Genomic DNA, 24,254 nt, shown 5'->3' on the forward strand with positions numbered 1-24,254 from the left:
AGTCAAACAGGTCCTTTCTCCTGTCCAAGTGTCTAGTAAAAGGCAGCATAAGCCAGTGAAACAGAAGGTAAACTGGGTCTAGAAGAATGACAAGAGGAATCAGACCACCCATAATGTTCATAGTGGTCCTGGGACCAAAATCATCATTTTTCAATAAACAAAACAGGCATGAGTTTCAAAAGAGCCTAATACCATGGACCTTTCCGGATCATCCCACATTGGTGAACCTGCCAGAGTGATCAACCAGGCCCTGAAGCACCATGGAGAAGTACCCCTTTCTGTTTATGAACTCTGAGGCCTGGCCAAGGAGAGAGGGAAACAAAGAATAGGCACGTGGATTGCATTAATGGCCCACCAATACACATCAGGAATCCTAGCTGTGCAAATCCATCAATAACCTGCTGCGTGTTGCCAAGATGAATAACATATGCCATCAGCATCTTCTTAAAACATGCCTCCATGACAACAACCCCTAACAGCTGATCTACCAACACCAAATTGCTGTTGATTGGTAGCTAGCTAATTACAGGGGACAAGCTTCCAGATGGTGATGCCCACATTCTTCTCCACAGAGAACTCACATTAGTATGATGCCGCTATGTTCTGTGCAGATCTTTAGGAAAGTGCTCTTTGTCATCCCAAAATTCTGCCTCAACTTCTGGTTAGCATCATGTTCCTTTACTACCAGAGTTGGTTTCTCAACCCCAGAAAGGGCACTCAATGGAATGAAGATGTTCCAGGAAAACTTTATACATAATTAACTGTTTGATTTCATCCTCCTCTGCCTGCTCTGCTGAAAACGACTCACCAGTGTGGCAGCTGGCTGCAGAAGCCACCTGGACGCATGACTCCAAATACATGCACAGCAGCATCTATGTATTAATGAACGCTTGGACTGTGGGATGCAGCTGTATTCCTTTCACGCTCGCTGACAGCATTAGAAAATGCTCCTAACTCACAAGATAGATGAATCATGGGATGTGTTCAAAGGAATCTCAGCAACGTTGCTATGACCTCTATATCCCAGATCTCCAGTGGGTATCCCACAATGTGCTGTGACAAAATCCCCATAATGCACAGAACCCAGCAACAACATAAAGCACCATGGGATACCTGCCCAGAACACAAAACGCTTATTTTGAAACAAGTCAGTGCCTTGCGTATGCATTGATTCAGAGGGTAGTAGGCAAGAAAGAACTGCATGGATGCAACTAGTTTGGAATAGTTATTCTACAATAGCACACGCAAAGGTAATCTGCAAAACCCCACTATGTAGACAAGCCTTTAGTCTATACAACCCTGAAATCCTTCTAATACCTTATCCACACTAGGGATTTTTTGGAGGAAAAAAAAATCCCCACTGTTATTCCCCAGTTGCCCATACTAGCTTTTCCAACGTTGCTAAAAAGCCTCTTGCAGCTCCTGAGGTTTACCACCATGTCATCTAAGCCTACTCAGAGCAGGTCTAATTGAAACAGGTAAATGCCAGCTATAATAGAAGCTTTATCTCCCTTAGAACTCCCAACATAAACATGACCTCTATTCCAAAGTTACTTTTTTTAAAAGTCAAAATATAGAGGAAGAACTATGAGTGCAAAGATGTATACATTTATGAGAATTTCTATGACACAAGAGTGAGTGATAAGATATATACATATTCTAACAAATTATTCATCTTGGTACGGAGGTAACTGTTTGCTATTTAAGTGCCTAAAGAAAATATATAAGAAACTAGAATCTTCTCTCTCTTTACTAAAGTTATAATTAGGGCTGTCAAGAGATTAAAATCGTGATTAATTGCGCTATGTAAATAGTATTCTATTATTTAACAAATATTTTTGGATGTTTTCCACATTTTCAAATATAATCGATTTGAATTACAAACAGAGAATACAAAGTGTACAGTGCTCACTTTATTTTTTATTATAAATATCTGTATTGAAAAATAAAAAATAATTTTTCAGTTCACCTAATACAAGTACTGTGGTGCAATCTCTTTATCACTAAAGTTGAACTTACAAATGTAGAATTATGTACAAAAAAACTGCACTCAAAAACAAAACAATGTAAAACTTTAGAGACTACAAGTCCACTCAGTCCTACTTCTTGTTAAGCCAATCACTAAGAGAAACAAGTTTGTTTACATTTACAGGAGATAATCCTTCCCTCTTCCTATTTACGTCACCTGAAAGTGAGAACAGGCATTCACATGGCACTGTTGTAGCCGGCATTGCAAGATATTTACATGGCAGATGCGCTAAAGATTCATGTCCCTTCATGCTTTGCTCACCATTCCAGAGGACATGCGTCCAGGCTGATGATGGGCTCGGCTCAATAACAATCCAAAGCAGTGCAGACCAATGCATGTTCATTTTCATCATTTGAGTCAGATGCCTCCAGCAGAAGGCTGATTTTCTTTTTTGGTGGTTCGGGTTCTGTAGTTTCCACGTCGGAATGTTGCTCTTTTAAGACTTCTGAAAGCATGCTTCATACCCCATCCCTCTCAGATTTTGGAAGGTACTTCTGATTCTTAAACCTTTGGTCGAGTGCCGTAGCTGTCTTTAGAAATCTCACATTGGTACCTTCTTTGCGTTGTGTTAAATCTGCAGTGAAAGTGTTCCTAAAAACAAACAACATATGACCACTGCTGGTCACACATTTACTTCACTAAACTGACTTCATTTCCTGTATTAGATTCCCTCGATTTGTTGTTGGCATCTTTTATTATTTTATTTAATTCTGGATGTTATTTTGTACAAGAGTTTTTATCAGGAGATGTTTTATAAACAAGTTTATTTGAACATCAGGGATCAAATTATTGTATCCAGACATCTCATCATGTTCTATGGGAGAAAAACCATTCATTTCCAGTACAAACTAAGTCTGTTTACATGTCTCTTCAGAACCCAAATTATATATTCTAATTTATAGCAAATACACAAGAACCAGTCATGATGCAGGAATATTTCATATTATCTCCTATTTCTACTATGTACAAGTTTAGAGAAGTATGGTTCAACAACTATATCTGGAAGTTCTTGATCTATGTTGTATGCACAGTTCCCCATTCAAGTCTGGGTATGTGCGTTAGCAATTCCCAAAGTAGAACTTGTTATAGTTGGATTTTGTCACTTGTTTTGAATTCTATATTAGTGTGTAATAAAAAAAATTGTGCTCTTCCAGTATGAATTTCAGATACACACATTAGCGTGCCCATGAAGTTGTTGCCTAGACTTGTTCTGTAAGACAAATTGATGGTTTAGAATAAGGCAAGAGGATCTGTTTAGACAGTTGAAAAGTACAACAAATAAATTGTAAGCTTAAAATGTAGTTAGAGATCCTATTTGATATAGGTAAAATTTAAAACAATCTCAGTCTAACCTAGTGACTGTAACAAGAGGATGCATTTTCATGAAGTTAGTATCATGACTCTCAAAAAAGGGAAATATTTTGATTTCAGGACTGAAATCTTAAGTCACACTGAGAAAAAATGTCATACTTTAGCAGTGGCAGGATGAGAGAGCAATCCAATCCTCATGAAAATTTTTACATTAATTTTTCCTACATACACTTGTAAAATAGCTTTCAATACCTTTCTATCAAAGATCCTGTCGCGTAGTTAACATTCAACAATTCATTTTTCTAAATTCACATCTTTCATAATCTAATCTGAATTAGATCTGATTTACCAGGTGAAATATTCGCACATTCTTTTTAAATTTTACCTGGTCTCTTAGGAAGTGGTTGATAAAGAAACGTATGGCAGTTTGTTTGGTATACATGTGGGCAGAAAGCCAGAGTCTTTCTTGTGGAGAGGTAACAGAGAGCTAACCTTGAAGTTATAAATTAGTGTGAGCTGTACTATTCTTTCCCACCCTACCCCGCTAACAAAATAAAGTCATGTCAAAAGCAAAAACAGAGAACAAGTTCCTTAGAACTCTGGTGTTTTCATATGTTACGTTCTCATCTAACAACTATTTAAAGAATTAAAATATATTTCACAAGTCATTTAACACAAAATCATCTCCATTTTAAACACGTAACCAGCCCCCAGTCTCATCAACAATAAATCTGAGAGGAACTCACAGTAACTCTGCAAAGTGTAAACAGAAAATAATCTGCATCACTACCAACCAGCCTGTTAATATTTTCCTCCTAGCTTCAAAGGTGCCTTTCTCGGGACACCTGGTCCCAGTGGCCCCCACATTACATGAAGCACCATGGGGCTGCTGACTACATAAGAGCTGCCATACTGGATCAAATCAATGGTTCCTCTAAGTCCTGTATGACAGCGCCTAGTACTAGAAGCTTCAGAAGGAATGGAATAATGTGTCCATACAAGACATTTCTTCTTAACCCTTGTCAGTCAGTCTTCTGGATATGCCCTGTAGCACGTGGAGTTTAAGTCCTTCTAAAAATTATCCATATAAAATTGTCTAAATCCTCTTCTGAATCCTATTAAGCTCCTGGCCTTAGTAATATGGTGCGACAATGAGTTTCACAGGTTACTTAGGTATTGCATAAAAATAGTTTCTTTTATCAGTTTTAAATGTTTTGCCTTTCAATTTCATTGAATAGCTGTTTACATCTATAAACAAAAATACTGCAAGGCAATAGCAAAGATGAAACCTCTCATAAATGAAAGCTTCCCATGAAGTTCTTTCAAGTCCATAAAAGAGTTAAGGAATCCCTTTGGAAGCATTCGGTAATCTTCTTGGAAACCTGAAGCCATGCAAGCAGTCATCTATCAGAGTGCAAATGCTCAAATTAATCTCAAAATCCTAATATGCCTGCCACACGTTTTCCATACCTTCCTCCTATAAATAACTGTCAGTTTTCTTGGGTTAATTACCCAGACTGTCACCTGCAAAAGAACTATTACTTACCTTGCAGTAACTGTGGTTGTTAGAGACCTGCACCAAGAGTGGAATCAGTGTAGACAACACATGTGCCCTATGCACACGAAACTGGATGCTTTTGGCCATATCCATTGGGGCTGCACCTGTACCCTACATGTTCTTGAATTCCCAAAATCTAAGCGCACAAATGGCAGAGCAGGCCCGACCATTCCTCAGTTCCTTTGCTAATACAAAATGCTCAAGTATTAGAACTCCGTAGAGTAGAGGGGAAGGATGGCAGCCTGTGGAAATCACATGGACAACACATCTTGAAGAACCAGTTACTGTTCTGTCTTCATGTGCAAAATCACTTTAAGACAGAATCACTTGGATTCCACTCTTGGTGATGAACAAGCTCTTGTCTCTGTATGCTTGGAGGTGGGTACTAGGAGTCCTATTTAAACAATAAAGGCAGGACTGCCTTACCAAAAACAGGCTTACGAACTAGGAGCCTCTATTACATAATAGTGTCTTGTAAGTGAGTGGACCAAGCTCAATGCAGCAGCTCTACAAATTTCTGAAATAGGGACAACAAGGAGTCTGGTGGCACCTTAAAGACTAACAGATTTATTTGGGCATAAGCTTTCATGGGTAAAAAACCCACTTCTTCAGATGCATGGACTGTAATGCATCTGAAAAAGTGGGGTTTCTTTTACCCATGAAAGCTTATGCCCAAATAAATCTGTTAGTCTTTAAGGTGCCACCAGACTCCTTGTTGTTTTTGTGAATACAGACTAACACAGCTACCCCCGATACTTGAAACAGGAACATTCTTCATATAGGCAACAGAGAATGCCTGAGCTCTCATACAGCTAGGTAGAGCTAACCTAACTCATAACATGTTCTTATACAGCTGAAGACCCTCTAAGACAATCTCTTCTGATGGCTGTGAGGCACTAGAACTGACCTTCTTGAATAAATCTACATCTTGCAGAGGCTGAGGGAGGACTGTAAAAAAGGGATATTCAAGCTGGGTATGTGCCCCCAAGGAGCCTCTAAGGTCAAGATTCAATGCTGTAAGGATAAGGGGCTGGGAGCCATGGCAGTGACTATCAGAATGAATGTTTCCCACAAGATTCCTGAAGTCTGTTTCTGTATGGACAATCTTTGAATTCCCTATCAGGCCAGTCAGGCTCATAAAAGTGGGAATGAGATGAGAGGGTTGGGATACTTCCCTACTACATTCAGAGGCGGAGAAAGAAAAAAGGTAGGCTAGCTCCTCCCTTGGAGGAAGTATATCTGGTGTCTTAGGGTGAGCTTTTGCACAACTCGAGCAGGAGATCTTATAGGTACTGTGGTAATATCAGAGAGTGGTACAGAGGCAGAAGTACCTCTAGCTGCAGATGAGAGCAAGGATGATATTGGTAATGCAGTCACCACAAGATCAGTTGGTACAGAGAAAGCCAACATCTGAGTCTTCAGGACCAGAACAGAGGGAGTGCAGATGCAGTTTTAGATGGCACCGTGGGTATCCAGAGACCAACTGGTGCAGAGATGAACCAATACGGGCTGTGAACTGCCTTTCAGCTGAGCATCACTACAGCAGCATTGTGGGGATTTACCTCACTTTAATATACAGAAAAGATAATCCATGCCTACATTCTCTTCGAATGGTGCTTCTTATCCTTTTCTGACAACTAACTGAAAGAGGTCGTGGCTACTCTGTCAAATTCAATAGTCAAAGGATTCAATCTTTCAGATGAAGAATGAGCTTGGGACCTACGAGTAAAGCTGCAGCTCACAGGAGCACTAGCCAAAGAGGACTACTCAGGCCTGGTTAGATTTATTTTTTTTTTTTTTCAGGCTCTCATCAAGCATTCCAGAAGAAAGAGCTTGAGCTGGGCCTCCCTTGCCTTCTATGTCCTCCTGTAGAAGACACAGCTCAAGCATCTGCCAGATATGCCCCTAATCAAGGCAAAAGAGTCACCTACAGCACCCATCCCTAAGTGAGATAGCCACCACACAAGAGGCAGGTTTTAATCGTGGAGAATCGATATCCACCACAGTGACTGAACTGGGCATATCCCACCTCCAATCTACTATTAAAAAGTTATTTTTATATTTGTTAACAGACATGATACAAAACTATACTAAGTATACTATATAACTTCCCGCTACTAACAAGCTTAACAAGAGATCGCACATTGCACAGAGTAACTGGACACCAACATGGTTCTGTCTCTCTGCCATGAGCCCACCCTGTTCTTTATACCCTTGGGTAGCAGCACAAGGACATCTAGGGCACAGGCACAGCTCCAATGGACAATGCTGGCCAAAAGAACCTGATCTTGTGCGAACAGGCAGTTGGCACACAGAGTGGAGTTCATAGGGACAATCACTCGAAGTAGAAAGGTTACTTCTGAGCAACATTTTAATACATTTAACTTGGCTACATTCAAATTATGATCCCTGAACCTTCCACCCTACCTGCTGAAATGCTAGGTCATCCCAATTTCAGATCAGAAGCAACAACTTTCAATCAAACTTCTTAAAAAGGAGGTGTAGGCGCAGATGACAGGGAGGTCAACCACAAGGACAACTTTGTTTCCGTCACCCAGGACATTAGGGACAGCCATACCAGAACATAGCAGTGATCCATAAATGGCCAATTTGTGTTTTACAAAATGCCACAGGTGGGGTAAAAATTCATTCCTAACCCCAGATGGTGCCCATTTTACACTCTGAAGCAAAAGAAACAGAAAGCAATTAAAAAGATGGATAGGAAAGGAGAGTTATTACAGTGCTATTACAATTCTATAATATAACTGCACTATTGAGATCCACAGGTTGTGTAGTAAGTGTAAAGACAGTTTTTTAAAACAAAATTTAAACTTTGCTGCTTCTTAATTGCATTGAGTTTCTTGGGGCACTTAGACAACCACCTCTATTCCTCTCTTTTTGCAGAGAGCTACCACCAACATATTCATGCTAATCCATGCTCTTCTAAAACAATGTGTTCAGTACAATGCCTGTCACAGAAACTGACCTATTTCAGGTTCCTTTTCTCTACATTACTCCTCTTGGAAATTAAAATTTCCACAATATACATATGTGCCTTTAATACAGCAGGATCCATGCAGCATAGGGTAAGAATGCTATGTACAATAGCATTGACCCATTAGCTACAGAGGAAATATTGTTCAGGGTGGACCGATATTAAAAAATGGCAATGTATAGAAGGGGATTGTTCCTGAAGCAACTATAAAATGATTGAAAGATCCAAATTCCTCAGTCTTGGGCAGTTCAAGTCTGATGAAGTTATTAAATGACCATCCTAAAATACAGGATGTACAAGTAGATGCAATCCAAGCTGGACATATTCTTCTTTTCCCAGCTCCTTGGTTTGCATCCATGTTGCTGAAATTGGTAGAAGTTGTGAAAAAACAATAATGTGATCTCAAAATACCAATCTCGATTACACTGCTACTGTTGTTTACCTTTGTTGCAAAAGAAATCACACCTCTGTCTCATATGGAGCACATTTTGGGTTATATGGATCTCAAAATGCCTTCCCAAGATTAGAAAAGTTTGAATGTTCACTGAAGAGAGATCATTACAGTAATAGTCTAACCAGCAAGCCGCAGTACAGATTAAATCTAACAAAAATTTCATAATAAGGCTAAAATAAGGTTGATTCCTATCACAATCCATGCAGGACAGTAGCCAAGGAAAGTCATAGCATTACCCTACCCTCTCCACCGACCATCTGGAGCAATGTCAGACCAGCCATAAAGATACAGCCTGCAGGGAAACACGGGATAGTGAATAAAACAGGCTTCAAACAAGATCAGCTACAGCAAGTAAATATTAATACAGCATTTAAAACTCTTACTTAAGACTGTGAACGTCTAGTGATTAGAGAACAGGAACTGAGGTTTTAGTCTCAGGTATAACATTTACTACTAAACCTGGGGAAAAAGTTCCTTCACTTCCGTGCCTCAGTACACCAACCTATAAAATGGCTATAATACATACTCATATTAACTGTCTATAGAACAATCGAGTTCAAGTGAAAGGTACTGTAAAAACAAAGCATTCTTAAAACACAGTTTCCTGATAATATTGCTGCTATTAATGCAGTCCATTCAAGCAATTAGGAGTTTCCAGGAGACAAGCTTCTAAGCTGCAGAATACTTTAAGTCTACACATCATCTACTACCAGAGAATCTCATGGTAAGCAGCCCGGTACTCCAAAGAAAGCTCCAAACAACAACATGCTGGAAATCTGCCACATGTGATTGGAAAAATGTCCACAATATCTCTCTCTACTCCCACACAGTTAATCATACAACAATAGTAATAACTTCCAATAGTAAGAGACTTGCTGCAAACTTGCACCTCTTGTGAAACTAAGGGGTTGTCAACACAGAAATTTACTGGCAGAACTATACTAGTATAATTATAGCAGTATAACTGCATGTGTGCTCTTACTACAGAATAAGTGTACACACAAGGAGTTATAGCACTATAATTATAGTACTATGGTTCTGCCAGAAAATCTTCCCTTACACCAGCATAATTATTCCAGTACAACTCCCCATGCGGACACTTATTCCAAATTAAAAGTGCCCACAAAAATTACATTGCTCAGTATACTAGTATAGTTCCCCATGTAGACAAACTGAAACCAAGTAATTAAATGGTATAATTTAGTTTTATTATTTAAGATCAAACTTTCAAAGCAGCAGTCTTGATGCTACTCAACTGACAAAAACGTTGCTTGTGATGGTCAACATAAACAAAAAAATCAAGCCACATTCATCAGTGTCCACATTTCTCCTATATATTGGGTTTGACCATCTGTGATCTAATGCAGCAAAAGCTATGAATGCTACTTCAAAAGTGCAGGAAAAAGTTATTTCCGAGTATGTAAACACTTGAAAATGTTATATGAAAAATGTTACTTTACGTCATGCCCAGAGTGGGTTTCTTGTCACCTTGCCTCATCAGAGCAGCACCAGTGGAGCTGTCAAGTCACAACTGAAAACACCTTGATATAAATATAATAAACAATTAGCTTATCTACTTAAATACTGAAAATTAATCCAGACAGAAGCTTAACATCTTCAGGTAAAAGCAATTCAAACCTATATGCCAAATCATCTCTGAGTAAAAAGAGAAGCAAGACAACCACAAAATGCTAATACAGCAAATTCTCCTTTAGCCAGAATATTAAACAAGAAAGACATGCTCCTCTTTTCTCCACACAGGCAGTGAAAGGACACCAAATACACAGAAGCCTGTGTAATAGACTACATGCAAATTTAGGACATTATTAAAAGCTAAGAGTACTTTTAGAATAGTGTGTTCGAAAGACGACCAGAAAGTATTTTCAACTCAACATCACAGGGGTTCTCAAACTTTTTTTTCCACTGCGATCCCCTTTAAAAATATTTCTGGCTGTGACACTCCTCCCCCCCTTGACACCCTTACTTCTGTGCTGCTTTTTGTGGCGGCGCAGCCTTCAGGGCTGGGCACCTGGCCAACAACTGCCACTCTCACAACCCCCCTACAATACTCTTGCAATCCCCTTCTGAGTTGGGGCACTCAACCCAAGATTTAAGAATCTGAAGTGCTTTCCAAAATCTGAGAGGGAAGAGGTGTGGAGCATGCTTTCAGAAGTCTTAAAAAGAGCAACACTCTGATGTGGAAACTACAGAACTGAACTACTAAAGAAGAAAATCAACCTTCTGCTGGTGGCATCTGACTCAGATGATGAAAATAAATAAGCATTGGTCCGCCCTGCTTTGGATCATTACAGGTGAGTCACATCATATGTGCATTTAACTTACGCGAATTCAACTATACACACTGAGTAAAGAAAGAACAACAAGATATCTGTAAATAGTGCGGGTGATTCCACCCAATGACCATATGCCCCAGAGTGAGCGTGAGATAGGAGACGTGAATCTGCTGTTCCCTCAGTCGGTCTCAGTTCCCACGTGCTTCTCACAGTCTGAGCATCTTGCCACACTGAGTGTGATTCTAGTGTTTAAAGATACGTATTTTTCATATAACATGGCCCCTAAACACAAGCCAACTACTTCATCTGGTGCTCAACCAAAGAAACAGCGATCTGTTCCAATGCTGGAGAAAAACTGGCTGTGTTGGACTTATTCAGAGACAGTATGTCAGTCTCCAACGTGGTGCATAAATATGGCCACCACGAATCTCGCATTCGTGCCACTAAGATTCGAGAGAGAGAAATTTGACAAGCCATGGCATTAAGTGCTCCAATAACTGCTAAGGTGACGAGCCACGTGCGTGATAAGACTTTAGTGAAGACTGAAAAGGCATTAAACGTATGGCTGAAAGACATGAATCGTAAATGTGTGCTTATTGAGGGCAACACATTGTGAGAAAAGGCTCTTAGCCTCTGCGTGTTGTTAAAACCTCCTGCTGAAGAGGGACAGCCTTCTGATGAGAAGGAATTCAAAGCCAGCCAAGGTTGGCTTAACAGTTTTAGGAACCACTTCAACCTCAAAAACAACAGTAGTGCAGCCTACTGGTGAAGATGCATCTGTCAATGAAGAGGCAGTAAAAGCCTACACCAAACAATTAAAGAAAATCATAGAAGAAAAGGACTGTCTTCCAGAACAAGTTTTTAATATTGATGAGACTGGGATCTTCTGGGAAAAAATGTCCAAATGCACTTACATTTTGAAATCAGAAAGACAAGCCTCTGGCTTCAAAGCAGGTAAAGACCGTGTAACTGTGTTGTTTGTGGCAATGTGGCTGGGCATTTAATAAAGCCGGGCTTGCTCTAGACCAGGGGTCGGCAACCTTTCAGAAGTCGTGTGCTGAGTCTTCATTTATTCACTCTAATTTAAGGTTTCACGTGCCAGTAATACATTTTAACGTTTTAGAAGGTCTCTTTCTATAAGTCTATAATATATAACTAAACTATTGTTGTATGAAAAGTAAATAAGGTTTTTAAAATATTAAGAAGCTTCATTTAAAATTAAATTAAAATGCAGACCCCCCGGACTGGTGGGCAGGACCTGAGCAGTGTGAGTGTCACTGAAAATCAGCTTGTGTGCCGCCTTTGGCACCCGTGCCATAGGTTGCCTATCCCTGCTCTAGACACATCCCCATGCCCTAAAAGGCAAGAACAAAAGTCTCCTGCCTGTGTTCTGGCAATCAAATAAAAAGGCTTGGGTGATGGCAGCATTATTTCTGGACTGGTTCCACAAGTGTTTCATTCCAGAGGTCAAGAGGAACCTTGAAGAGAAAGGACTTGACTTTAAAATGTTGCTGATCGTAGACAATGCTCCTGGTCACCCTGCGGCACTCCAGTTTGCACATAACGACGTTGAAGTCGTCCTTCTCCTCCCCTCCCCCCATACCACCTCCATCCTCCAACCTCTCGACCAAGGTGTGATTTGCTGTTTCAAGGCCATGTACACAAGGCTTACATTCTCATGGATACGTAGCATTATGGATGCTGATCCCAATCTTAATGTGCTGGAGTGTTGGAAGTCCTTCAACATTTCAGATTGCATCACTTAAATAGGCAACGGATGCAATCAGGCCTGAAACAGTTAATGCATGTTGGTGAAACCTATGGAAAGAATGTGTGAATGATTTTAAGGGTTTCCCGACCATTGACAAAGAAGTGAAACGCATTGTTCAGGTGGCCAGGCAAGCTGGTGATGATGGCTTCGTCGACATCCTTGAGGAAGAAATTGAAGTATTAATTGAGAACCATAGAGAAATATTGACTAACGATGAGTTAGAGGAACTGAAAATCGTCTACAGAAGACGAAGATGAACAGGAAGAGCCAGAAAGTTGGAATCTTCATAAATTTGCTGAAGCGTTCCAAGCAGCAAAACTCTTGAATGATTTAATTTCTGAATACAATGCCTCTATGGAACGAAACCTCAAAATCACATGTAGTATTACGGACGATTTCAGACCGTATCAAGAAATGTTTGAGCAGCTCAAGACACAACAGTGACAGTTGCCGACCGCCATGTTTTTCAAGGAAAAACAACCTGCAGCAGATGAGCCTATGCAATCAACTTCTTGAGCTGAACCAGAACCAACCACTTTGTCTACGACTTGCTCTCTGTCACCCAAGCTCTCCATTACCTCTGTCTCCTGGATCGACATCAAGCCCTGACGACCTGCTGTAATTACCCTCTGTAATTAAAAATACAGTACTGTAAAATTATATTTTGCATATGTACTCTATTATATACTGTAAATTACTGTATACATTACACATTACTGTACAGAGTTGTATACACAAACCCATGTACAGTATACTGTACTTTATGGGTGATTTAAGGGATTTTCAAGGGTAATTTTGACTATGTGTTGAGTTTAGAACCTAACCCCTGCGTAAGATGCGACTCCACTGTATCTAACAGAACCCATCATCGGAACGGACGCATGCCCTCTGGAAGAGTGGTTGAAGCATGAAGGGACATACGAATCTTTAGGCACTGTGTGAAAATAAAACATGGAACCATATGAATCATGACTACTGTAATCTGAATAAGGTATCCATATGTTCAACTGAATTTTCAATTATATACACACACATTTGATTTTCTGTAATTTTGCCTTTGATGACAAAAACATCAACTCCCTTCCAGTTTGTCATCCCTACAGATAAATTTCCATACAGGCTTCAAAATGTCTCATTGCTAGAAGTTCCATCATAGTTCTTTGCAGGTCTCTAATAAAAGAACGACTTCAGTTAACAGTAATGATTAATGAAATCATGAAATTTCAAAGCATACACAAATTTACCTGTTTTGATCTCAAAGTATACCACTAATTCTGGTTATTTCAGTCTAACTCAATATGTTCCAAACCGGTCATCCCCCCATTTGGTCTTTGTCTTTAGTGCCCTGACTAGCAATCCTGCATGCATGGTGGATGCTGCCAAAATAGCTAGCAGTTACCTCAAAAGGCATCAGCAAGTGCTTCAAGTCACCATCTTTTAGGACTTAAACTTCTTTCACAAATAGATTCAAATTTATGAGACTGAAGAGTTGTGCCAAAACTTGGACTGAATACACTACTGCACCAGCTAAATTCAGATGAACGTCTCTTGCGATTCCTGTTGCATGAAACCTCAATTTCTTAACCTTTTTATTCCTGATGCCATAAACTGTCCCAGATTGTAAATCTACTACACCAGAGTTAAATAAATCTTGAGTAAATTTGATGTATACCAATCTTTGCTCAAGTACAGACCTGTCATCAGCAAGCACAGTAATAAACTTAGTTTTCTGTATGCGTTTGAGACACATTCAACTTTGCAGTTGCCTGTATAACATCTTTCACAAGTGGATGCAAATATGGTTTAATCCAAGATTAAGGCCATTTTTGGCATTCAAATTGTAGATGACTACAAAAATCTCTAAAACTGAAATGTTTAGGGTATGTGTAATCGAAGTGGTAAACTACTGCATGTCCTTATGTTGTGCGGTTATGCTTTAGCTACTCACTCCTTAGCACACTCTTCCATGCTATACATTTTATACTTGGGAAAAAATAAACAAAAGGCAACTCACACACACCAGGTCAGTATGCAGTTTTTATATATGTTCAGAACAGTAAGACAAGGATTGCCTTGTAAATCAAAATACCTGCTAATTATGGTACAAAGTACAAAGCTTATTATGGATAGGTTGGCTAGTCAGACCTAACACTTGCCTTGCTGGCAAAAAATAACCCTATTGGAACTAATTGTGGCCTACAGCCTTTGCAGAAGCTAATGCCAAATTTTGGGGGTTCTAGGAGTTGCTGCATAGCTTACCCTGGCTTGGCTGGGAAATTAAATGTATTTGGAGACCTTTCCATTAACTACTTCTGAGCTAACTGACTGCTGGGGAAAAAAGATAAGCAGTAGTGACTTTCCAGAAATTACTCCTGAATAGCTTTAATGACAAGATTTTTCCTCCAAACTGGGCATCAGAACTAAAGCCCAAACTGAGAGCGTAGTGCAGTGTAAGAGAGTTCCAAGTAGCAACCTTCTCAGTGACGGATACAGTGCCAAGGTATTCCATGGAAACTTACTCCAGTAACTTCCAGATCACTAGAAACTTAATATAATCATGTAACAACATATACATTGTTTGAACCATTTGAATAGCCATTAAACTGAGATGGACCTACTCCTGGTCTTATCTACACACGCCACAAGAAGTCTGGAGAACTTACGGAATAGATTTGTTCCTATATAGATAACTTTAGGCTTCCAAAGAGTCTTAAGTGTCGAGCCAGACATCTTTGGGTTTGGGGAAGGGGAGAGGAAATGGGAAGACTAATGGCCTGATTAAGATGGAAGTTTAGACAGTAATTTGGGGGTGAAGATGCATGACCTATTTTTAATAAACACAGTAAAAGGAGGATCCAGCCATCGGACTCGTATCTCACTAATTCTCCAGGCTGATGTTACAGATACGAGGAATGCTGTCTTCAGAGACAGGACACAGTAAATAGTCTAACCCAGGTTCAAAGAAAGGAACTCAGGAACTTTGTGAAAACAAGATTTTGTTCACAAGATGTGGTTCATACATTAGAGGGAATACACGGAAAAAAAGGAGAACCACCCTGGTCTACTTTTTGAGCTGTCCTGAAGGAGAGTCTTCCAGATAATTGAGTAGGTATGCCTTGTTAATGGTTTCCTACTTTTCGATCTCAGCAGAGCATTTGATCTACTGCTCCCAGCAATCAACCAAGCTGTCAACTTGAGATCCCATTGGACAATCTCATCCCAACCCTGAGACAACATACCTAGTAGACTGAGAACCTGGACCTGTGGATTTAACTATAGTTTCAGAAGGTCAGAATATCAAAATTGTAATGCCCAAATCAAGACTAACAGCAGCATCTTGGTTACATCCTTATCCGATTTCTGATCTTCTGGATCAAAGTTGAAGGAAACCCTTGCCTCTTGTCCAGAGGGGAATATCTGTTGATGATGCTGGATTCTGCCTGCCTCTGAAGTATATCAGGAGATATTTGGCAGTCACTGCTGGCAAAGAGATGTAGCTGGATCTTACTCCATTTGCAGAAGATGTAGGACTAGTCATACTGCTGACTGTCAACTCACAAGGGATCTGACAAAACATTGTCTAAAATTTTTCCAGCAGATGGAGAGCCCCTGAAGCACTCTGACAGTGAATGCTGAATTCCAACAGGATAACTTGCAGACACAGTGGGCTAAGCCAAGCCCCTCTCCTTAGCAGTTATTGTAATTTATCTGTGCGAGGTTCTCCATCAGGATTTGGACTACGTGATAATTACCATTCCTCACCTGCCACATAGCCTGAGCATAAGACTTATGCCCCAAAAAGATGGAGGCACTTGGCGTTTATTCTTCAGTGTGAATCTAGAAGCTCCAGTCTGGCAAGACCTTACTGGCCATTGAGATCACACATCTAAGATTAGGCAAGGGTAAAAATATTCAAAGGCCTCCTCAGAGACTCGATACTGACTGTCTAATTACAAAAGGAACTAAACCTAGAGTTAGCAAAAGGGCCCTCACACGCTGTAGGTACCATTGTTCATATGGGTGGTAACACTGCTTGCCTGCAGAATATCAGATCCTACAGGCTTTCTTCTGGACCAAAATAAATCCTAGATCTAAGGACTTCGTACTATCTCCCAAGAGCTCCCAGAAGGCCTTCATGCCATCAGGAAGCTAGGCAACCTATATGCTCAGCAAGAAAGACCAGAAGAGATGAGGCACTCCTAACTCATCTGTGACACAAAACTCATTCCCTTCTATTACTGACCTTCTCAGACTGAGATATTAGCTGTGGGGACACCAAGCTGGTTGCAGGACCAGGAACAGGTGGAGAGATGCTGGCTCAAAGAAATAACTCTTGTAGTCTGATCTAGTAGAGATAGGAAATAAAGTCTGACAAGACATGGACTGCCACCACAGTAACTACGCATCAGCGAAGGTGAGATATTAGTGATATGGCACTGAATGATAGACAGGGAGCAATCAAGAGGAAATTAACAGCAGATGCAGGGAAGTAATGGAGTTATTGGTGAGTCCACACAGACAGAGAGACAATGTGAATTATAAACAAAAAAAATAGTAGTCAAACTTTTCATGGAGACTATAGTTTCATCATGAGATTACACAAATCATATGAACCCTCATTACTGTTGACTTGTGAGTACCAGAATTACTCAATGGTACACAAGAGTTATAATTAAATCATCTTTCTTTCTATCTTTATGTAGAACATAGCTAAGTTCTACCAGAGTAAAGCTACATTTAGCTAAAATGTAGAGATTACACCTTTGTGAAATACGTGTGTTAGTTCTAGCCTCAAATTGCTAAGAATTTAATTAACAACTAAACTAACGCAAGTCGAGTCAGCTATGTAAAATGTATTTCCTCAAAGAAAACTTGAAGAATGAGCTAACAGTTCAATTCTTGTCTTTTGCCAAAGAAAAATGAGTTGTTTACAAGAAGTACAAGTTCTATTTTATATTAAGATTTCTATTAAAGTACTATTCCACTATGTATGATTTAAAGTGACCTGACATTTCAGCTTTATTCTCTCACCGATCCCATAACAAGTTTGCTCCATTTATTAATATTTGTGGGCTTAGTTTTATGGGGGTTTTTCAAAGTATTATTTAACAACAGCCTTACAAACTCACCTTGAGTCCTGAAAGATAAGTCAGGCTCTTTCCTTCTTGCATATCACCAGCAAGTAATAAAGTTTACCCTCCACGACACCTCAAGAACCACACTGGAGGCTGAGGTTGGGTGGGGAGGTTCACAGGCCTAGCTGTTGGGGGAAAAAAAATATTACCCTGTTCTCATGAAGACACATATACTCAGCTTTACATGGGCCAAGTAATCACAATGAAGTCAATGGGCCTACTCACAGGGTGTAAAGTTAAGCACATGCTTAAGTCTTCAGGGATCAAAGCCTACAGAATCATAGGACTGGACCTCGAAAGGTCATCTAGTCCAATTCCCTGCACTCATGGCAGGACTAAGTATTATATCTAGACTATCTCTGACAGGTGTTTGTCTAACCTGCTCTTAAAATCCCCAGTGATTCCACAACCTCCTTAGGCAATTTATACCAGTGCTTAACTACCCTGATAGTTAGGAAGTTTTTCCCAGTGTTCAACCTAAACTGCCCACTGCTTCTTGTCCTATCCTCAGAGGTTAACGAGAATAATTTATCTCCCTCTTCCTTGTGACAAAATTTAATATACTTGAAAAATGTTATGTCCTCTCAGTCTTCTCTTCTCCAGACTAAACAAACCCAATCTTTTCTATCTTCCCTCATAGGTCATGTTTTCTAGACCTTTAATCATTTTTGTTGCTCTTCTGGACTTTCTCTAATTTTCCACATCTTTCCTGAAATGTGGAGCCCAGAACTGGACACAATACTCCAGGTGAGGCCTAATCAGCATGGAATAGAGTGGAAGAATTACTTCTCATGTCTTGCTTACAACACTCCTGCTGATACATCCCAAGACGACGTTTGCTTTTCTTGCAACAGTGTTACACTGTTGATTCAGATTTAGCTTGTGGTCCAAGATGTACTGCAGAAAGGGATCTGGGCATCTCCTTCCTAAGCAGTCATTTCTCATTTTGTATGTGTGCAATTAATTGTTTCATCCTAAGTGAAGTACTTTCCATTTGTCTTTATTGAATTTCATCCTATTTTCTACAGACCATTTCTCCAGTTTATCCAGATCCTTTTGATTTATAATCCTATCCTCCAAAGCACTTGCAACCCCCCCCCCCCCAAGCTTTGTATCACCCACAAACTTTATGTGTACTCCCTATGCCATTATCTAAATCACAGATGAAGATACTGAACAGAACTGGACCCAGAACTGATTCCTGCAGGAACCCACTCGATATTGCTTTACAGCTTGACTGTGAACCACTGATAACTACTCTCTGGGAACATTTTTCCAATCAGTTATGCACTCACCTTATACTAGCCCCATATAAGTTGTATTTCCCTGGTTTGTTTATGAGCAGGTCATGCGAGACAGTATCAAAAGCCTTACTTAAAATCAAGATGCCATATCTATCGCTTCCCTACCCCCATCCACAAGGCTTGTTACCCTGTCAGTTTGTAAACTGCACAGGCTTAATATTGGGTCAGTGAGACAGAGCTGGAGCCCCACTAAATTTTGGCAGGCTGGGTTTGGGATTATTATAATTTTTTTTTTAAAAAAAAAAGGAGTAACATCAGAGAACAGCAACATTAACATTTTCACATTACAGAGAAGAATGTCTCCATTAAGTAGATGAATTTAAGTTCCTTGTAACGGTTGTCCAAACTTAAACTACCTGTCCTTCCTCTTCCCCTACCCCCACCACAGTAATATCTTTTTTAAAGGAATACACTAGAGAGTTTTCAGGTAGGAGGAAGAGACAGTGTACTCTGGGAACTGTTCTCTGTGGCTTCTAACTGGGAATTCCATTGCTAGTGGTGTTTTCCTTTCAGGTGTCTCTCTCACCTCTAGCAAGAGCTAGCAGGACACAAGAGATAGTCAAACATAAACAAGTCTGCTCCTGTAAGATTAATAACTAGCTTTGTGGTAAGAGTACTTGAGAATTCCCAAGTAAACAGAGAATGAGAGAGAGCCTAATCAAAATTGTTTTGATCCACAAGACATACCTTAGACACATCATTTTCATCTGGGCGGAGATATCATGCAAACTGGGAGTCTTGGAAAACCATTAATATGATATTTGAGCGAAGTCTCATAGGTCTGAATGTAATTAAGGTTTCAATCTATTACTTTCCTGTCCCTCTCACCAGACTTTATGCAAATCCTTGATGTTTTAATGTTTCTGTCTTATTCCTCCCAGATGACAAACTAAAATGGGACAGAAACAGCATATACAGCAAGACTGAATCCAGTGATGATAGAAACTGAAACCCACAAGAATCAGCTACGTAAAAGTAATTATCTGGTGATGCAGCTTAACAAGTGACCTGCAAAGGATATTTTAAAAATTGGGGTTTTGCCCTTTTTCCATCTTTATGACACATGAAGGTGACTGACAGGGATTCCCTCCCCCTCCCCTCACTGCTAGGTTCACTTGTAGAAATATCAAGCTTGTCAAGTTAGATCTTCCCTGGTTCTGCTAGAAACTTCTATAGGTGTCTCAGATATTTATTTTGCCAGATCTTACATTTTGATTGAAATGACACTGATTCTTTAACTAAAAAACGTTATTCATCCTAAATGCTCTACACTCACAGAAGTTAGATGTGTTAAAGGGGGGCGGAGGGAAAGAGATTTAAACCATTCTGGCTAAAAATCCCTTCCCTTATTAGTTCATCTTTCAGTATTCCTTGATTCCTGCAAAGTCATTTCACTATTTCTCCAATCATTAGCCTTCCAAGATAGATAATACATGAATATCTAACCTAAAAACCAGGCAAAAAATTTTCACAAAAGCCCACCAAGGCCTTATTTATACAACAAAGAAGCACTCCCCACCCTTTACAAATCGCCATCCTGTTCAGCTATCCTTATGCACAACATCCTTAAATTCAATTATTCCTTCATCAGTGGATTCCAATTGTGAGTTCTTATGCTACAGTAAGAGAAAGGATGGTCTTCTTCCTAAGGCATAGAACTGGCAGAATGGGCATTAAGACACCTGAGTTCTAGTCTCGGCTCTAGTACTGTATGAACTTGGGCAACGGTTATCCCAAATGCTCTCTCTGTACCCCAATTTCTTCCATATGTAAGTTTTAAAAATGTAAATAGCTCCATAGATGACATGTAGCATTTTACATCCATGGATAGTGCACACCGTGGGTCCCAAAAAGCCTACAATCTATATCAGAGGGGTAGCCGTGTTAGTCTGGATCTGTAAAAGCAGCAAAGAGTCCTGTGGCACCTTACAGACCAACAGACATATTGGAGCATGAGCTTTCGTGGGTGAACCCACTTCGTCGGATGCATCTGACCAAGTGAGTATTCATCCACGAAAGCTCATGCTCCAATGCGTCTGTTAGTCTATAAGGTGCCACAGGACTCTTTGCTGCTTTTACAATCTATATAGGTCATAAAAGACAAAGAAGAGTTCTGGAGACAGAATGTGAGAACTACTGATGACAAGAAGGTAAGTTTTTGCCAGTCAAAGACAAGAATACTTTCAGAAGTATTTTATTTATTGTTTGTATTGCATTAGTACCTAGATGACTCCGTCCCATTGTGATAAGCACTGTACAAAGATGAAGCAAAAAAAGAGAAAGAGAGCAGTAAGACAAAAGATTTGAGAGCAGCAAAGCGAATAGATGTAGGTAATTATAGAAGGTCTTACAGATATCAGGATCTTGAACTTGATGTGGTAAGATGCAGAACACCAATGGAAAGATTGCAGGAAGTTTGGTTTTTATCCAGTAGGAGAAGGGGGAAATGGGTCAGAGCAGAGAGAAAGGAAGATAACTTTAGTTCCAACAATTTTGACAGACCTGGAGGGTAGCAAAAGAGTTCAGAGGCAGGGAGACTGGTCAGGACTAGATTTCAGTTATAAAAGAAAAAAAATGACTAGTACATTGATAGGAATTTAACCACTGGAATCAATAAGATAGATTCATTTGGGAGATATTAACAAGGAAAATGTGTCAGCAGTGGGTGGAGGAGAAAAGAATCAAATACAGCACAGATTACTGGCCTGGGAGACATGAAGGATGGTGATGTTGTCCATGAACAGAAGGGAGATGGAGGAAAGAAAAGTTTTGTTTTGAAAAGAACAAGTCTGAGATAGCATGGAGACAACCCAGAGGAATGAGAGGCAGCCAGGAATGCAAGACTAGATAGAGAAAAAGGATTTGGGGACTGCCATTATGGGGGAGGTAGCTGAAGTGTTTTAAGATCCCTGGACAGAAGGCCTTTTAGAACTGTAAATAATTATATTAATTGCATTTCATCAACTCTTGCAGAGGCTCTTGCTTCAGTCCCTGACTCTTCAAAAAGGGATACATGCCTCCTTTTAGTATATTTACTGGCACAAGACTTATTATCTAGGCTTTTTTGCTTACACTGGTCTTCTAAATTACAAGACGACTGGACTTCTAAACGCAAAGAATTAAGTTTACTTAATGCTCACGTACCAGTACTTTCCACTCTAAAAGACTGTATTGTGAATTTCTGTGAAAAACTCATTGACTATCTCTTCTCCTAACCCCCCAAATTGCTTGGTTCCAAAAACATTTTAACTCTACAAGCCACCATAAAAAGCTCTGCAGACTACTGGTCCAATGACCACAGTTTGAGAACCGCTGCTATACTGCCTTTCACAGCATAGAAATCCCAAGCACTTTACAGACTATATATACAGATTTGCTGTACATGTAGCACCCATTTAACACTGCACAGTATAACAAGGGCTTAGCCCCGTATTGATTTGAAACTGCAGAACATAGGCAGGAAGAATGTAATAGCCCAAATTAGAATTTGGCCTTGATACCACTATTAACATACTTGGGCTTGCATAAAGTCCTATGTGATATTTAACAACCACCATGAAGGACTTTGGATTTCTCATCTGAATAACTTAACTCTCTTTCTCTCTACAGCTGTCACTCTGCCATGCAATCTTCCCCACTTCACCAATTTGCTCTCCCAGTAATAGTCTCTCGGCCCAGCCATCTAGTCCACATCCTCTCAACACATTCCCTTTTCTCCTCATGACTATTTTCTATCACCTTTCCCAGACACGTCTCTCCTCCTCTCTGCTGCACCAGTATATCCTTTACTCCCCCACATCTCAGAGTCTTCTACTGAGATTACCCCCACTTCCTCCATCTATTCCACTCTTCCCTCGTTTTCTGCTCAACCTCCTTTCCTTTGCACTTACCTCCTCCCAATAAACTCCCCTTTACCCGATGGATTCCCCAACTGTGCCACTCCTTCCCCCTCAATGTCCTTCCCCTACATCACTGCTTGCCTTGCCCATACCCCCCTTTCTGCTAGGCATCCCTTGCTCATGCCCTCACCCCCCAACACCTTTCCCCCCTTCCCTCCGCTCGCCCTGGCAGAAGCGCACAGCCAGCCCCGGCTCTGCCCCCCCCCCACTCGCCTTTCGCCCCCGGGTCCGTCCCCCCCTTGCACTCCCGTCCGGGCCGAGCTGCCGGGTCTGACCCTCACCTCACCCCTGCCCCTCACCGGAGATACTGGGCACACAGCAGGCTCATCCTCCGCCGCTCGCTGCCCGTCCCTGCCGCCCCCTCTCCGGGTCTCACAGCCGGGGCCGCTCCGCCGCCCAGGAGCCGCCGCCGCCTCCGGCCGCCGCCATCTTCCCTTGCTGGGCCCAGGCTCCTCCTGCCCGCCGGGTGTCCCCGCGCTGAGTCTCCGACCCTAGAGTGGACGTAGAGTAGGGGCTGTTCTCGCGAGACCCGCTCCGGCCCCGCGCAGCCCTCGGCTGCCTGCCTCAGGCGACTAGGCTAGTGAAGGAGCCGCTGCCGCCGCCTCCGCGCGCCGGGGCTGGCAGCAGCAGCAGCCTCTGGGCTTCACAGTCAATGCTGTCCGCCTCCCCCCCCACTTCCGGCCCCAGGCCCGGCCCCGCCTCTCTAGCCACACTTCCTGCCGGCGCTACAGCCAAAGCCTTCCCCGCGCGCTCGCCGCCAACCTGCCAAACCGTTGGCTGGGCCGCTGCTATAGCAACGGGAGGTTGCTGTACTATCACCATAACAACCGCCTAGCGTGCGGCTCTTCCGGATTGGAATCGAGCCAACGAAACTGGCCCCGCCCCATGCTCCTCCTGGCACCGCTCGCTCCAACTTGGCTGCCTGCCCTACACCGCGGCCCCTCCCTCACTTCTCTCCAATGCCCCCCTGGCCCGTAAATCTCCTCCCTCCCTTCTCTCGCTAACCGCTTTCCCACACCGCCAGCTTCTCCCTGTGCTCTGCCAGATTCAGCAGCTGGGGGGCCGGGCTGGCTGAGCCCTCACGAGTCAGGGCCCTGAGGCAGGGCCGGCTCCAGGTCCCAGCGTGCCAAGCGCCTGCTTGGGGCGGCATGCCGCGGGGGGCGCTCTGCTAGTTGCCGGGAGGGCGGCAGGCGGCTCCGGTGGGCCTCCCACAGGCTTGCCTGCGGAAGGTCTCCTGGCCGTGCGGCTCTGGTGGACCATCCGCAGGCATGCCTTCGGGAGGTCCACCGAAGCCGCGGGACCTGCGACCAGCAGAGCGCCCCCGGGGGCGTGCCGCCCGTGCTTGGGGCAGTGAAATTGCTAGAGCTGGCCCTGCCTTGGGGACAGTCGTCTGGGAGAAATCAGACAGATCCTCCCGTTGCTTCGTGCGGATCAGCACCTGGAGTGGAGATGAAACCAAACTCCGCTCTCCCCTCCCCTGGAAGAGCTCAGCACGCCCCAGCGC

At 41.7% G+C, this 24,254-nt stretch overlaps 1 protein-coding gene across 6 annotated transcripts in view; it reads right to left on the reverse strand.

Annotated features, from left to right (window-relative positions):
* SMG7 (SMG7 nonsense mediated mRNA decay factor) overlaps nucleotides 1–23,353 on the reverse strand; it is a 103,313-nt gene extending 79,960 nt beyond the window's left edge. The window contains exons 1-2 of one of the 6 annotated variants that reach the window (XM_032772952.2): nucleotides 23,050–23,353; nucleotides 8,584–8,639 (exon numbers count right to left, since the gene is read on the reverse strand). Coding sequence is in view for 2 of the 6 variants with exons in the window: in XM_032772948.2 (XP_032628839.1) it covers nucleotides 23,050–23,078 (29 nt within the window). In the remaining 4 variants the exon portion in view is untranslated. Of the gene's footprint in view, nucleotides 1–8,583; nucleotides 8,640–16,655; nucleotides 16,758–17,541; nucleotides 17,673–23,031 lie in introns of those variants that run through there. The other 5 variants (XM_032772949.2, XM_032772948.2, XM_032772953.2 and 2 more) reach the window with 5 other exon arrangements.
* Between the last annotated feature and the right edge of the window lie 901 nt (nucleotides 23,354–24,254).

This window comes from Chelonoidis abingdonii, chromosome 7 (assembly GCF_003597395.2).
Source record: "Chelonoidis abingdonii isolate Lonesome George chromosome 7, CheloAbing_2.0, whole genome shotgun sequence".
NCBI classification, from domain to species: Eukaryota; Metazoa; Chordata; order Testudines; family Testudinidae; genus Chelonoidis; species Chelonoidis abingdonii.